Below are 13,922 nucleotides of genomic sequence, written 5' to 3' on the forward strand. Positions count from 1 at the left end.
AAATCTTTTAGCTTCACCCATAAAAACATGTTTTAGTATCTCCTTTAAAACCCAGGAGCATTCCTGGAAAAATAGACGAATAAAACCTTTTTCCCTTTCCCAGTTTAACTTTTGAAGCATGTTTGAATTTTATTTTCAGAGTAAAACATAATTTTTAATGTTTATGTACTTTTATTTGCAATACTGTCTTGACAACACTGTCTGAGATATCAGGCTCTTAAAAATGAAATAAAGTTTGCAATGTGGGGCTATGTCTCCCACACTCCTGCTCTGTGATGTGTGGAAAAGGCAGTGGAATGGTACTGCGTGAGAAACTGGTCTGGTTTAACTTTCTGCATTTCTGTGTTTTTTCAGATATGATTTTTCTTCAGGGAACAGAGGTCATATTTAAAGTGGCTTTAAGTCTGTTGGGAAGCCATAAGCCCTTGATTCTGCAGCATGAAAACCTAGAAACCATAGTTGACTTTATAAAAAGCACGCTACCCAACCTTGGCTTGGTACAGATGGAAAAGACCATCAATCAGGTATGAGTCAGTCCAAACCTTGCAAATGCTTAAGCCATCCTAGATATGTAGAAACTTAAATCTCTGTTGAGCAGGAACTGTTTCCTACCACTTTGTGTTCTGAACAGCATTCTGCATGATGCCTGGCATGGAGGAGGCATATCACAAACGTGTGGAATGATCGTGAGTGTGTGTGTTGTGAGTGTCATGGTGAAATGCCACATGGAAACATGGTGGCAATGTTTAGCTGTAGAAACCAGCACAGGTTATTAGTAGTTTCTTACATTTAAGAGACTTCAGCTCTAGTAGCTTGTTCTTCTGAAATATATATATTTATGCAATAATGCAATGTAGGGTTTTATACATTGAGTGCTTTGATTTGTGTGTGTGTGTGTGTTGAATGGTTTTAATTGGAATTTTCTCCAAATCTTTGATAACAAAGTTATGATAGGGAACATATATTCTATGAATTTGTTTCATGATGTGTGTGTGTGTGTTTTTTTTAACTGAATTCAGTTCAATATCTGTGGCTTCAGTACCTCTGGTTTCAGTATACAATAGAACCATTATCCTCTGAAATGTTAGAGGCTGAGAGGTGAGTTTTACTGGGAATTACAACTAAACTAGATGGTGAATGCCCTGGGTTGGGCATGGGAGCAGATTTTGATCCTGTACAATCTAAGGAAGAACCTTCCAGTAATGGCTGCTGATGATGGAGGACTATGCTGCTTAGTAGAGAAAGGGGCATCATTGGAAGTGTCTAGAGGCTGGGTAGCTACGAAAGCACTGGAAGGGATTTCATCATTGAGTCACTGCAGAGTCAGCAGTCAAGCCTCTCATAAGCCTAGAATCCGCTCCAGATAGTCATGTGTCACTTAATAATAGCAATACGTTTTGAGAACTGCATCATTAGGTGATTTCATCATTGTGCAAACTTCATAAAGTGTACTTAAACCCAAGTGGTATAGCCTACTACACACCTACGCATGTTGTTCCTAGGCCCTACAAATCTGTATGACATGTGACTATACTGAATACTGTTGGTAGTTGTAACACAAGGCGGAGTATTTGTGTATCTAAACATAACTAAACATAGAAAAGGTACAATAAAAATATGGTATTCTAATCTTATGGGACCACCATCATATATGCAGTTCGCCATTGACCAAAATGTTGTAATGCAACACACAACTGTGTAACGAAAGCATAGAGCAATCAGGCAAAAACAAATGGTGAAATAAAGCTATTTTTGAAAAATCCTTACTCTGGAGATTTCTGTAGTCCAGAAGGAATCCATGATTCCAGTGGATTGCATCCACATGCAGTGTTTGTGATTTTCATTTGCAGCCACACCTTAGGTGTTAAGCACAGAAAAAGATGCAAGTTTGGCCTGCAAAAAAAAGAGGTTTCATACCAATTGTTAACTTTAGATTTCTGTTTGCACATTGCATATGCCCTTATGAAAGAACAGTTCTTGTCTGTTCTGCGCTCATCTTTAATTGAGAGCCTCTCCATCTCTTTTCCTTCCCTGGCACATTCTTCTTGATGTGGATAGCTTTGGCTTGTTGGGGCCTTGCTTTTTGCCAGGTTGGGTGGGCATCTAAATATACGCATGATCCCATTCAGTCCAGGCCGCACTCCTGAGAGGATATAAAGTGGTTCACTGACTGACCCACACTCACTCTGCTGCAAAGTGGAAAGGTAGGGGTTCAAACTCAAGTCCCTCCCACCTCAAAGTGCTTTAGCAGCTCTCCTACACTGCCAAGAGCCTCTGGAGGTCATTTAATTTAGAGTTTTTCCCTATTTTACCAGGATTCTAATACTGACTTCTCCACCCTTTTGATTCTTTGATTTCTGGCATTTTCATTCATTCTTTCTTTCATTCATTCCCTTCTTACAGCTTTTGTTACATGTACTTACTTACATTTACAGCTTCTAGGGCAGACCCCCGAGAGCCTTGTTACCTAGACTGAGGGCTATATCCAGTACCTGACATGTCACCTTGCTCCTGTCCCTCAGGCCATCCCAGCTGACATTGTTTACCTCCTGAGTATTGAGCCTCAGAAAAAAATCCCATTGTCTCCTATTTTCTGTAAAAAACAAAAAATAAAACGTATTGAGAATACTTAGGATACATCAGGTGCTCTTTCAGTGCTGGAAGAGTGGAAATGGACACAGCATGGGAAGAAAACAGCTGTGCATGTACCTGGTTTGTTTCAGGCTGCTATCTGGCTATTTGGAAGTTGCCATTCATTTTTCCACTGACTTTTTTTTTTTTTTGAGACAGAGTCTTGCTCTGCTGCCCAGGCTGGAATGCCGTGGTGTGATCTTGGCTCACTGCAACCTCCACCTTCTGGGCTCAAGCATTCTCGTGCCTCAGCTTCCTGAGTACCTGGGACTATAGGCATGTGCCACCACGCTCAGCTAATTTTTGTATTTTTAGTAGAGGTGGGGTTTCGCCATGTTGGCCAGGCTGGTCTTGAACTCCTGGCCTCAAGTGATCCACCTGCCTCATCCTCCCAAAGTGCTGGGATTACATGCATGAGCCACTGTGCCCGGCCTCCACTGACTTAATAACTCCAGGACATAGGTATTATAATTACTATTTTTATAGATGAAGCTGAGCAGAGAGTAACATGCCCGGCCACTTGTAGAAAGGCAGGGTCTGTGGGAGCCAGGGCTGTGAGGTTGGAGCTGAGGTGTTTGAGTCCAGCTGGACTTAAAAGATGACCTAAGATCGGCTGGCAGACATTTTCCAAAGAAGGCCAGGCAGTATATATTTTAGGCTTCACAGGTCATAACGTCACAACTACTCACCTCTGCGACAGCTACTCACCTCGGCTTTTGCAGCACAAAAAATCCATGACAGCATGTAAGGGGATGATGGGTCATGTTGCAAAAAACTTTATTTTAAAAACTGTGCAGCGTGATGGGCTTGGTCCACAGGTGGTGGTTTGCTGATCCCTGAACTAAAGGATCACAGCATGTGAGAAGGTACAGGAATGAGAGCAGAGAGCAATTCTCAGAACCTGAGGTGTTCAACATTTTGGGGGTATTGGGAGCACAAAAATTTGCGTTTGGGGCCCGGGTTTTTATCAGTGGTCCTTATAGAAAGTAGATCTATCCACATCTCTCCCCTCTTTCCCTCTGGTGTTTCTATCTGAACTTGACATCTGAGTGTTCTCTGTCAGGCTTTCTGCTTTCCCACTGCCCCCTCCCATCCAGAGGGTGCTGTAGTCTTAAGTTCTACACAGAAAGCAGACATGGGGTCCAGCATGATTCCTCTGCAGCCTTGGAGATCCCCCAGGCCCGAATCTTGGGGGTCTTCAGAGTAGATGTAATGGATGCTTCCATTGCAGATGGTGGAGCATACTGCCCTGTGTACAGATGGGGTGGGGCAGGAAGTGAGGGCATCTGGGTGGTGCTCTGTGATAGCTGTGGTTCCATTTCATTAAATGCCCTCCCTGTATAGATAGTCTCAGCCTGAGCAACTGGGACACAGCTGGATCCTGGGTGGAAGAGGTGGCCAAGGACAGGGCTCTGGAGCTCTGGCTCAATGTGGACAGGCTGAAAGCAGCCAGAGAGGGCAATTCCAAAGGTGACAGAGCCCAGGACAGAAGACCAAGGGTGTCTGAAGCCTTTGTGGCAGTGTACTTACCAAAGGACCTATCCATTGAATAAACCATCTACATCTTCTGACCCAAGAAGAATGGAAACTTTGGGAATAATTAGTAACAAAGGAAAGGAGGTCAGTGTTGTATTCTTGTCACAGTGGGTGCTCTGTGGCTGTGAAGTCTCAGCTCAGTTTAAGGAAGAAAAAGAGGAAGGGTGGCTTTGGGAGGCAGGGCAAATAGCCTATTTTCAGCATCCTTTAGGCTCCACTCAGAGCATGGCCTCAGCCCAGCATTGTCATCGTATCATGTCAGAGCTTGTTAGAAACTCAGCATCTGGGGCCACACCCCAGACCTGCTGAATCAGAATCTGCATTTCAGCGAGATCACCAGGGGATTCACATACACACAGACAGCTGAGAAACCCTGCTGTGGGCAACTCTGTTAGAAACACAATGAACAAAGCAGCCCCTGTTCCAGTTGAGCTTGTAGGTTAGAAACCAGGGTTCTTGTATTCAGAAGACACACCTCAAATCAGGGGCAAAGGTGCCTCTTCTGCCTGTGGGGGAGCCGTCACTTCGTGGGCAGTTTGCACCGTGGAAAAGGAGTAGTTTTGTACGAGGACAACTGGTGCCATACCAGGAGGGTGGGGCGTGGTGGGGAGAAGTGGTTTACCACTGGCGTTGTTGAAAATTGCTCACATGCAGTGGTAATAACAAGCAGAGGGACTTTTAGTGGGTTTGATTTTTTTTTGTAATTCACTACAGATAGTGTGTGCCCCCTTGTTGCTGATACCAGGCCGACTGTTCCCACTCTCCAGCCCTTGGTATGACAATGGGACCAGCAGATTGGAGGGCAGGGGGTTAGGAAGGCGGAAGCTCTGTGGCGAGTTCTGCAAACCATCAGGGTTCATGACTTTATTAATCAGTGTCCATGGACTGTGAAGAGAAATGCTGAGTCTACAATAGCAAATGAGCCAAGAACATAAACAGACAATTCACCGAAGAGGAGATATCTAGTAAACAAATATCTGGGAAAATATTTGGCTTCATGTGTAATTTAAACTTATGTAACATATAATGCTTTACTCTGCTAGATAATAGAAAGACATTTCTTGATGCCAGTACCCAGCACCAAGGGTATACTGTATGCAGAACATTAGCATGTTGCTGATGGCAGTGCACATTGATCAGTGGCTGTTGGGAGGCAATTTGGCGAAACATATCCCAAGCTAGTAAAATATTCATACCCTTTGACTCAGTCATCCCGTTTCTTGGAATGTATCCTCAGGAAATAATCCAAAATATGAGGGAAGCCATATGTATAAGGATATTCTCCTAGACTTGTCATTTATAATAACAGAAACTTGGAACTAGATGTCTGACACTCGATGACTGGATTAATATGATGATGGTAGGTTGAGCTGGTAGAATATCATGAAGCCAGTTACATATAGCGACATGAAAAAGCTCTTATTTGATACAATGTTAAGTAAAGGAAAAGTGGGATAGGAAATTTTATGTTGGTTATGTTTAGAACTAGAAAAACATGCTTTTAGGAAATAGGAAATATAGCTAGATATAAAAGTTGTATTTGGTGATTTTTCTTTTATTTTTCAAGCTTCCAATAATGTAGCTCTATTGCTTCAGTAACTTAAAATAGTTTTATGTTTTCGGCAAAACATCGAAAGTATGGAAATAGTCATTCCTACTTTGGCAAGCAGAAGAGAAATTTTCTTCAGTACCAAAATTCTGGAACTTGACTGAAAACTATGAAGAACCTAAGAGCCAGGATGACAGGAAGGCTCTAGATCCCCAGTAATTACAACTCTAGTGGAATTGCTCTGAGATGGGCCAGCAAGAAAGAAGATGAGAGCCAGTCCCCCTTGCAGAGGGGCCAGGTACCTTGCAGCTTTGTGTAGTGACCAGTGCTCAGGGAATGGCTTAGGCAAGACCCCGGGGGAGGTGGGCACTGCACTTGTCCAGCCTCAGGAGTGACTCAGACCAGAAATGAAAACACCTTAAAGTGTATGTATCTTGTTTTCCTATCAACACCTAGTTTTTAATATTAGTCTGTTTTATTCATCTGAGACAACATACCAAAGGATCGGGTTTTTAATGTTAGGCCTTCCTGCTCTTTCTCTGGCTGAGAACTGTTCCTGGCACTGGATCACTTGTGCTGGTGTGCAAGGACAGGCGCCCCTCCCAATTCTTTTCTTTCCCCCAGTAATTAGCCCAAGGGCTGAAGCCCTCGTTCAGTGACCAGGGTTCTCCTTTGACCACCAGCCTCATATTGCCATGGTTTGGGGTAAATTCAGGGGCATAACTGCAGAATGAAGGGCCTAGGAGTCTTGGCAGTCAGGAGATCATCAGGCAATTAAGCAGAGATGATTGTGACCCAGGGTGATTCCTAGGCATTAATGGAGGCCTGGAAGAGTTTATGGCTTTGGGCACTGCTGAGAGCCATTAACTTAACACAGAACATCAATCTGTAGGAAAAGCCAGAGGTTTTGTTCCCAGGCTTTCTAGGTTAGGAGATCACTTAAATCTTTGTGAAAGAAAAAAAGTAATAGTGTACATGACATTTATTCAGCACCATATTTATAATTATACACGAGTGCCAAACAATCTCAGTTTTAACGTTTGTGGTTTTTACTGTTCAGACTATTCAGAAGTTCCATGACGTGGCATCCATTGATGATGGTTTTGCTGAGGTTGAAATGTGAGGGTTTTGTGGCAGGTGTGTGGAAGCAGATCCCTTAGCTAAGAGAGCGCCTGCTCAACCTGCCAGGCGTGTGCTGGGAACTTCCATGAGTTGCCTCGTTTAATTCTCACAGCCATCCTGGGAGGTAGGCGCTGTCTGCCCCAGGTGGGAGGCCAGGAACTGTGGCTGAGAGAGGTTAAGTCCAGGCTCAAGTCATTCATAGAATCGCCAGTGGAGCCGCAATTTTAAGGTTGACTCAAAGCCTCTGAGCCAGTTACCTCGGCTGTCAAATGGAGATAATAATCCCTGCTGACCTCACAGTCGCTCTGAAGGACAAAAGAGAATCAGTTCAATCCAGTAAACAATTCTCTCTCTCCCTCTTACTCCCCTCGCACACATGCACACACACCCCACAGATATAATGGATTTTAGTTTTTAGGCATCAAATGACTTTTGTGCCTTATCCACTGAATCAAAAACAGCAAGCTGAAAAATTCATCTCAAGGAAGAGAAAATAAGATTGTTGGGAATGGTGAGAAAGGAAACATGGTTTTTGAAAATTGATTCCAGGGAAGATAGGCTAATTTGAATGCCAATAGGGAGCCATCAGAAGAAGTAGTTTTACACTGATTTTTAACAATATTGGAATTGCTTAAGGAAATGCAATAGAGAGGCAGTTTCTGCCCTTTTAAAGCCTGACTTCACTTTCTGAATGTGTGTTCTGATCTAGCAGGGTTTTTTTTCTTTTAAGATGGTCCCAGCTTGACTGCATTCTCAGATCCATCAGATAAACGTTAGGGCTTCACTGCTGTGCTGAGAGGCCCCAGCCCCTGGGGTTCTCTCATAGAAACAACTGGAAAGAAAGGAAATGCCTTGGGCAGCAGCAGCAGCAGCTGTCTTCTGATTCCGCTTTCCGCCCTGCCTTCCTTACCAAGAGAAAGTACAGACACGGACGGCTTGAGTCACTTAGGCACTTAGGAGTTGTTTTTCACACGTGTGGTGTTTTCGTCACCATTACTATTGTGGGAAAGAAGACAACTCAGGCATCGTTTCGTATTCACTCATCTGTGTGGGTGACATGTGGGTTTTGGCTCATTTCTGCATATTTGTGTGCAAAGGAGAGTTTTTTAGTAAACAGTCCCATTACTTAGCTGTTCTTGTAACTCTGAAAACCCAACTGAACTATAATTAAACTTTGACTTGGTGACTGTGCAAACAGGGCTATGATTCTTTTGTTTCTTTTCTCCTTTTAACCCATAGTTGATGTATCTAACCTAACAGAATTTTCAGAGAAAAGAAGTGAAATAAGAACTAAAAATAAATTTTTATAAGTCTTTAAAAATGAGAGGGTTTTTTTTTTTTTTGGTTTTTGGAAGATGTGTATCAAAAACCTGTACTTAATGTTACCTTGGAATTATTTCTAGATGTTTCTTATATCCTTTTGTCCCAAGTAAAATTATTACCTTCTCAGTGCATAGTTTTTCTTATTTATTACTTCTAGTACCAAGTGTAGAGCTAAGCATAGAGGAGACGCTTCACAGGTGAGCATTGTCGTGATTGCAGACACCTGCCTGTACTTGTGGGGTTTTTCTCAGTTTTAGTACGTGATGACTTTTCTTTCTATAACAGGTATTTGAAATGGACATCGCTAAACAGTTACAAGCTTATGAAGTTGAGTACCACGTCCTTCAAGAAGAACTTATCGATTCCTCTCCTCTCAGTGACAACCAAAGAATGGATAAATTAGAGAAAACCAACAGCAGCTTACGCAAACAGAACCTTGACCTCCTTGAACAGTTGCAGGTAGAGCATATTTATAAAGCAGCTTCCTGAATCACAAATATATGGTAGTTCATTAACTCACCAAAGGCAACAGCAGGCTGGGCTTTCCCATGACCAGAGGACCTTTCCCACCCTGATCTGTTTATAGTTGGGATCAAAGGTATCCCGGGAGAATGGGTCCTTTTTATTATGGAGCAGACAGATTGTCCTTTGCTAAGGTCAGGCAGTCCCAGAGCTTTCTGAGAGGCTGTTTCTGCACTTAACTCTTTTAGGAGATAGGCCCAGAGATGAACTTGGATTCAGGATGCTGTGGCCTGTTAGCTGAATGCCAGCCGTTGTCATTACTCAAAGAGAATCTAAGAGCTTTAACTTCTATGAGCAAAACCAGCTAGGTCCACAGAGGGATGGTAAAGGAGGAAAGTAACACGGAAATAAATATAACAAACCAGAAGAGATGATAATTCTTTGTGAGTCCTTGGTGCATATACAAAGATTTGATTAATGAAGGTCTCAGTTCTCCCCTCTAGAAACTTCCATTTCAACACGGATATACTCAGGTGAGGACATACAGAAGAAAGACCAGTTGAGACTGTGCACACAGGAGGGTGTGCAGAGCAAGCACTGAGGTGCAGCACGGAGACCAGAGCTGGCCGGGTCCAGCATCGCCCCCACCCCCACATCACCCAGGCACACTGCCCAAAAGAACACCTAACTGCGGAGTGCAGCTCTTTTGTCAATCTGATGGCATGAAGCAACCATATGTTCTACTTTTTTCTACTTTTTTTAATATCACAAGTGTGTAGCAGTGCTGTCCCTGTTAAGGAATTGTTTTGAGGGTGTTTTTAAAAGTTGTTTTTGCGTGGCTGTGGATAAAAATACATATTTTTGCCGAATTTTTTATGGTGTTCCTGGGCTGTCCTGAGAATAAGTTCCATTCTGATCTAAGCCTCTGATTTTTCTTCATAGAAAGATGAGCTTTGCAGACACAAGCTTGGCAGCACGGTGAGAAAGTCCAGCCTAGTGAGTCAAGCTATCTGAAATGCATTCCTCCCAGCGGGCATTCCATCCCAGCATACCCTATCAGATATGTGAAAGAGAGGAACCAAGACCGAATGCTATTCCAGCCCAGCCCTAATAACCACTCACATTCTGAAATTTAACTTCTTTTTTTCCCCTAAGACAGAGATGTCCTAACTGAAAATATGCCTATATACAATTTACCCTGGAAGTCTCAGCCATCACTCAAGGGAAGTCTCCAGAGGGTGAAGAGCCTCTCTGGCCTGTAGGGGTACACAGTGTAGATGGTCATTTTAAATGGCTTCCAAGCCAATGATAGGTCCCTGAAATATAACATGGTGGAAACTTCTAATAAAGCTCACATTTGCATTGAAGTGTTTAGCTTGTTAAGATAGGCAGTTCTCAAATAAAAGGTTTGTTTTATTGGGTAAATGACCTTGTAGTTTTTTGGTGACAGAGCATAGAAAGTAATTTCATGCTGCTCCTGTGCTATTATTTTTGTGAAGACAGGGAGTTGTGAAAAACTGCTTAGCTACCTACATTCCTCAATAAAGGCATCAGACAGTAATTGGTGATTACAGATGTTCTTCCTGGAATGGTCGTTCTCTTGACCAAGTAGTCCTACACTTCTGGAAGGATCATTCAGAACTGTGGTCTATGCCAACCCACCAGTAGTTGCTGAGTCCCTGCAGTGCTGAGTGCTGGGGGCCACCAAGTTGAGTAAGACACTGCAGCTCTCAAAGAGTTGGATCTAGGATTGTATTGTATCGATTTGTGGTGTTTGGATATAGTTTTTCCATGATCCTCTACGAAAATATGCCTCTCATATGTAAGAATTATGCCTCCTCCGTGTACACTTTTCAGACACTGACAAGGAAGGGTGTTCAATACAGTACTGAATTTTCATATAGCTTTTCTGGGGGGCCAAAATACCAAAATCAACCCATTTCCTACCTTTATTCTGTTCATAAAATTGTTAGAAATATCAAAATCCCATTTCATTCCCTGTTAAATACATGTGAACGTTGTCTAGACGCTGGAGAGCAAATTCTACCACCTGTTTTGTTCAGCAGTACATCAGACGATTGCATAGACGTGCCAGATGGAACCAAATAATAATGCACATGGATTTGTCATAATCCATACAAGTCATTGACGCCCACACTGAGCCAGGTGCTGTGGAAGACAGGACCATGTGTGAAAGAGAAGACATGCTTGCTTCTATAAAAGCATCGGTGTTATTGAGGAGACCTGACATTAATGCAGAATAGCAAATGACCATGCAAATTAATTCACTACTAACTAAGCTGCAGGTTGCACCTCGGAATGCAGAGGGGCTTCAAAGTGATGAGGGTAGGCCCTGAGCCAGGCCCTGACGATGGGTGGATTTTGAGGATCAGAGAGTACAGCTTAGAGAGATATCCCAAGCGGGACCACCCCTTGCCCAGTAGGCTGACAAACTAAGGCTCTTGGTCCCTTTTTCATATTTTGGGTGTTCTAGTGGCCCAGCCAGAGCTAGACTTCGAGTCATGAATTTTCTGGCACAAGTGTTGTCACATTCAAAAAAGTATTTTCTTTGTTTGAAAAATGAAAAAAATATATGTATGTGTGTGTGTGTATATATATATGTGTGTGTGTGTATATATGTGTGTGTGTGTGTGTATATATATATATATACCATTTTTCCCACCTAAAATGGAGCATGGCAAATCTGGACTGGATTAGTGAGATAGACCAAGTCACAGAGCACTCCAGGATGCAGCTGTGAGCTGGGGAACGGGTCAGAAAGACCTCAGGGACATCAGCATACATATTGGAGTTTCTGCAGTTTTCTTAGGGAACCCTTTAATGTCACTAGAGCTAACACACTTGTCACCTGGGAAGCAAGCCTGCCAGAGCAAATTAGAGAGACGAGGGACAGTTGCTAGCACCTGGAAGTTCTATTTAACTAGCATTAATTATGTGCTAGATGCTGAGGATATAAACTGAGTGAGATCCTCATTCATCCTCTGTAGGGTGGAAGAGAGGATATTGCTTGTCTCCGTGGCTCGTAGTGAACAGTCAGTGAGACCAGGCACGTAAATCTCTTAGCAGAACACTTGGCCTTTCTAAGGACTCCATATGTGTTCCGGGGTAAATGCCTGTGTTTCTTGACATAGTGATGTCTTGTTCCTCTAGACATCAGTAACTTTACACAGTAGCTTTAGATGGCGTGGACGTGAATAAATGCAACTTAGGTTTTCTTGTTGGTTTCTTTTTGAGTATCACTGTGTTTGTAAAGAATTTCAGATTAGAGGATTGTTACCACATGGGCCTTCAGGAGGAAACTGTTTTGAGTTTTTGTCAGCCTGAAATTGATTTGTGCGTTTAAATATATGTGCTCATCAAAACAGGCCAGGCTCTGCTGCAGTAACAAACTTACAAGTCTCCAGAGGCTTGGCACAATGGAAGTCTTTGTGTCGCTGATGCCCACTTCAGCTTTGTGTCGCTGAAGCATTCTTTGGCCCTATCCGAGCTGTCCCTCTGGTGGTGGTGCCTGGGGGTTTGGGTTCCCTCTGTGTTGTGATCCACCATCTCAGCATCGGCTTCCACAGCAGCCATAGCAGGAGAAGAAAATGCTGGGGGCTCTCAGGGTGCTTTTAAGGGCCTGGCCACCGACCTGCAAGGGGTGCGAGTTGCCTTCCTGTGTGGCCAGAACTGATGATAAACTGTAGACTCATCCGTGCTGAAACACGGCTCCAGAGTGCTCCCAAGGCTGGACAGCGAGTGGGCACTGGATCCCACCTGTGTTAGCACTGGCAATTGTATTCTCATTTCTTGTTTTATTCTCCAGGTGGCAAATGGTAGGATCCAAAGCCTTGAGGCCACCATTGAGAAGCTCCTGAGCAGTGAGAGCAAGCTGAAGCAGGCCATGCTTACCTTAGAACTGGAGCGGTCGGCCCTGCTGCAGACGGTGGAGGAGCTGCGGTGGCGGAGCACAGAGCCCAGCGACCAGGAGCCTGAGTGCATGCAGCCCGAGCCCACAGGCGACTGACAGCTCTGCAGGAGAGATTGCAACACCATCCCACACTGTCCAGGCCTTAACTGAGAGGGACAGAAGACTCTGGAAGGAGAGAAGGAAGCGGGAAGTGTGCTTCTCAGGGAGGAAACTGGCTTGCCAGCAAGTATATTCTTACGAACTCCAACTTGCAATTCAGGGGGCATGTCCCAGTGTTTTTTGTTGTTGTTTTTAGATACTAAATCGTCCCTTCTCCAGTCCTGATTACTGTACACAGTAGCTTTAGATGGCGTGGACGTGAATAAATGCAACTTATGTTTTCTTGTTGGTTCCTTTTTGAGTATCACTGTGTTTGTAAAGAGCATTCACAATACTGTGGAATTTCAAAAGCTAGAAGAGCTCGAGATCATTCCTCAGGCAAAGGCGTGGGTCCATCATTCTTCCAAGAGGGTTTGTGTGACGACTACACCCTCAGTGTCACTGGCAAGGTGCGGTTGGCTCTCGTCCATTCTTGTTATGGAAACCTAAGATGATCATTGGGAAGATCAGTGATCTTGGGTCATTGATCCCTGGGTCAGAGGATAGCAGTTTCCATCATAAACCAAGATGATGAGTTCAGCCTTTATCCCTAGTGGTTCCACTAGATGTAACTTAAAGGAGTTAACATTTGAGGACTTTGTTCTACATCAGATTTTACTATTTGAATGTTTAAGATCACTTTATTGAATTTGAAGATCATCAAATTAAATAAAGTGGTTTATTTAATTTGGATATCCTGATCACTGTCAAGTGAAATTGATCTCTCTCTTTGGTATTTAAGGAAGTTTGTCTTTAAAAAAAAATAGAGTGTTTTCATACATTTTTGCTTATCCCATAAGTACAGTTGATCAAAGTCATAGTAGGTAAATGCTTTATGGGACAGTTGACACCTTTTAGACCCTACCAGGTATTGCTAGCATGTGAGCTGCAGTTGTGGGGTCTGAGATATTTCTTTGTGGTAGTTTCATGCCCATACTATAGAGTCGTGTATTTATTTTTGCCTGTTGTGTGATGTAATGCAATCATGTTCCTTTGAGTCTCCATCCCTTGGAAATCTGACTTCTTGCAGAAGGAGTAGGCACATCAGGATATTCAGGGGTGCCCCAAGAGTCTGGGACTTTCAAAAAAAAGATCAGGCTGAAACTGCAGTCAGATTTATGATAGCTGACAGTTTTTCAGAGGTCGCACACAGTGACTGTCCTCTCTCAGGATGACGAGGACCTGTGCCTTCAACAAGCAAAATGCTGCTCACGGTTGTCCTGCTTGCAG

General features: G+C 43.4%; 1 protein-coding gene across 17 annotated transcripts in view; it reads left to right on the forward strand.

Moving 5' to 3' along the window:
- Positions 1-12,935, forward strand: part of TBC1D1 (TBC1 domain family member 1) — a 250,388-nt gene extending 237,453 nt beyond the window's left edge. For 16 of the 17 annotated variants that reach the window (XM_055385752.2, XM_019025598.4, XM_019025597.4 and 13 more), the window contains 3 exons: positions 355-524; positions 8,447-8,620; positions 12,450-12,935. In XM_055385752.2, coding sequence (XP_055241727.1) covers positions 355-524; positions 8,447-8,620; positions 12,450-12,650 — 545 coding nt within the window. In that variant the 3' untranslated portion in view covers positions 12,651-12,935. Of the gene's footprint in view, positions 1-354; positions 525-8,446; positions 8,621-12,449 lie in introns of those variants that run through there. The other variant, XM_055385755.2, reaches the window with a different exon arrangement.
- Positions 12,936-13,922: the final 987 nt, after the last annotated feature.

This window comes from Gorilla gorilla, chromosome 3 (assembly GCF_029281585.2).
Source record: "Gorilla gorilla gorilla isolate KB3781 chromosome 3, NHGRI_mGorGor1-v2.1_pri, whole genome shotgun sequence".
Classification (NCBI taxonomy): Eukaryota; Metazoa; Chordata; class Mammalia; order Primates; family Hominidae; genus Gorilla; species Gorilla gorilla.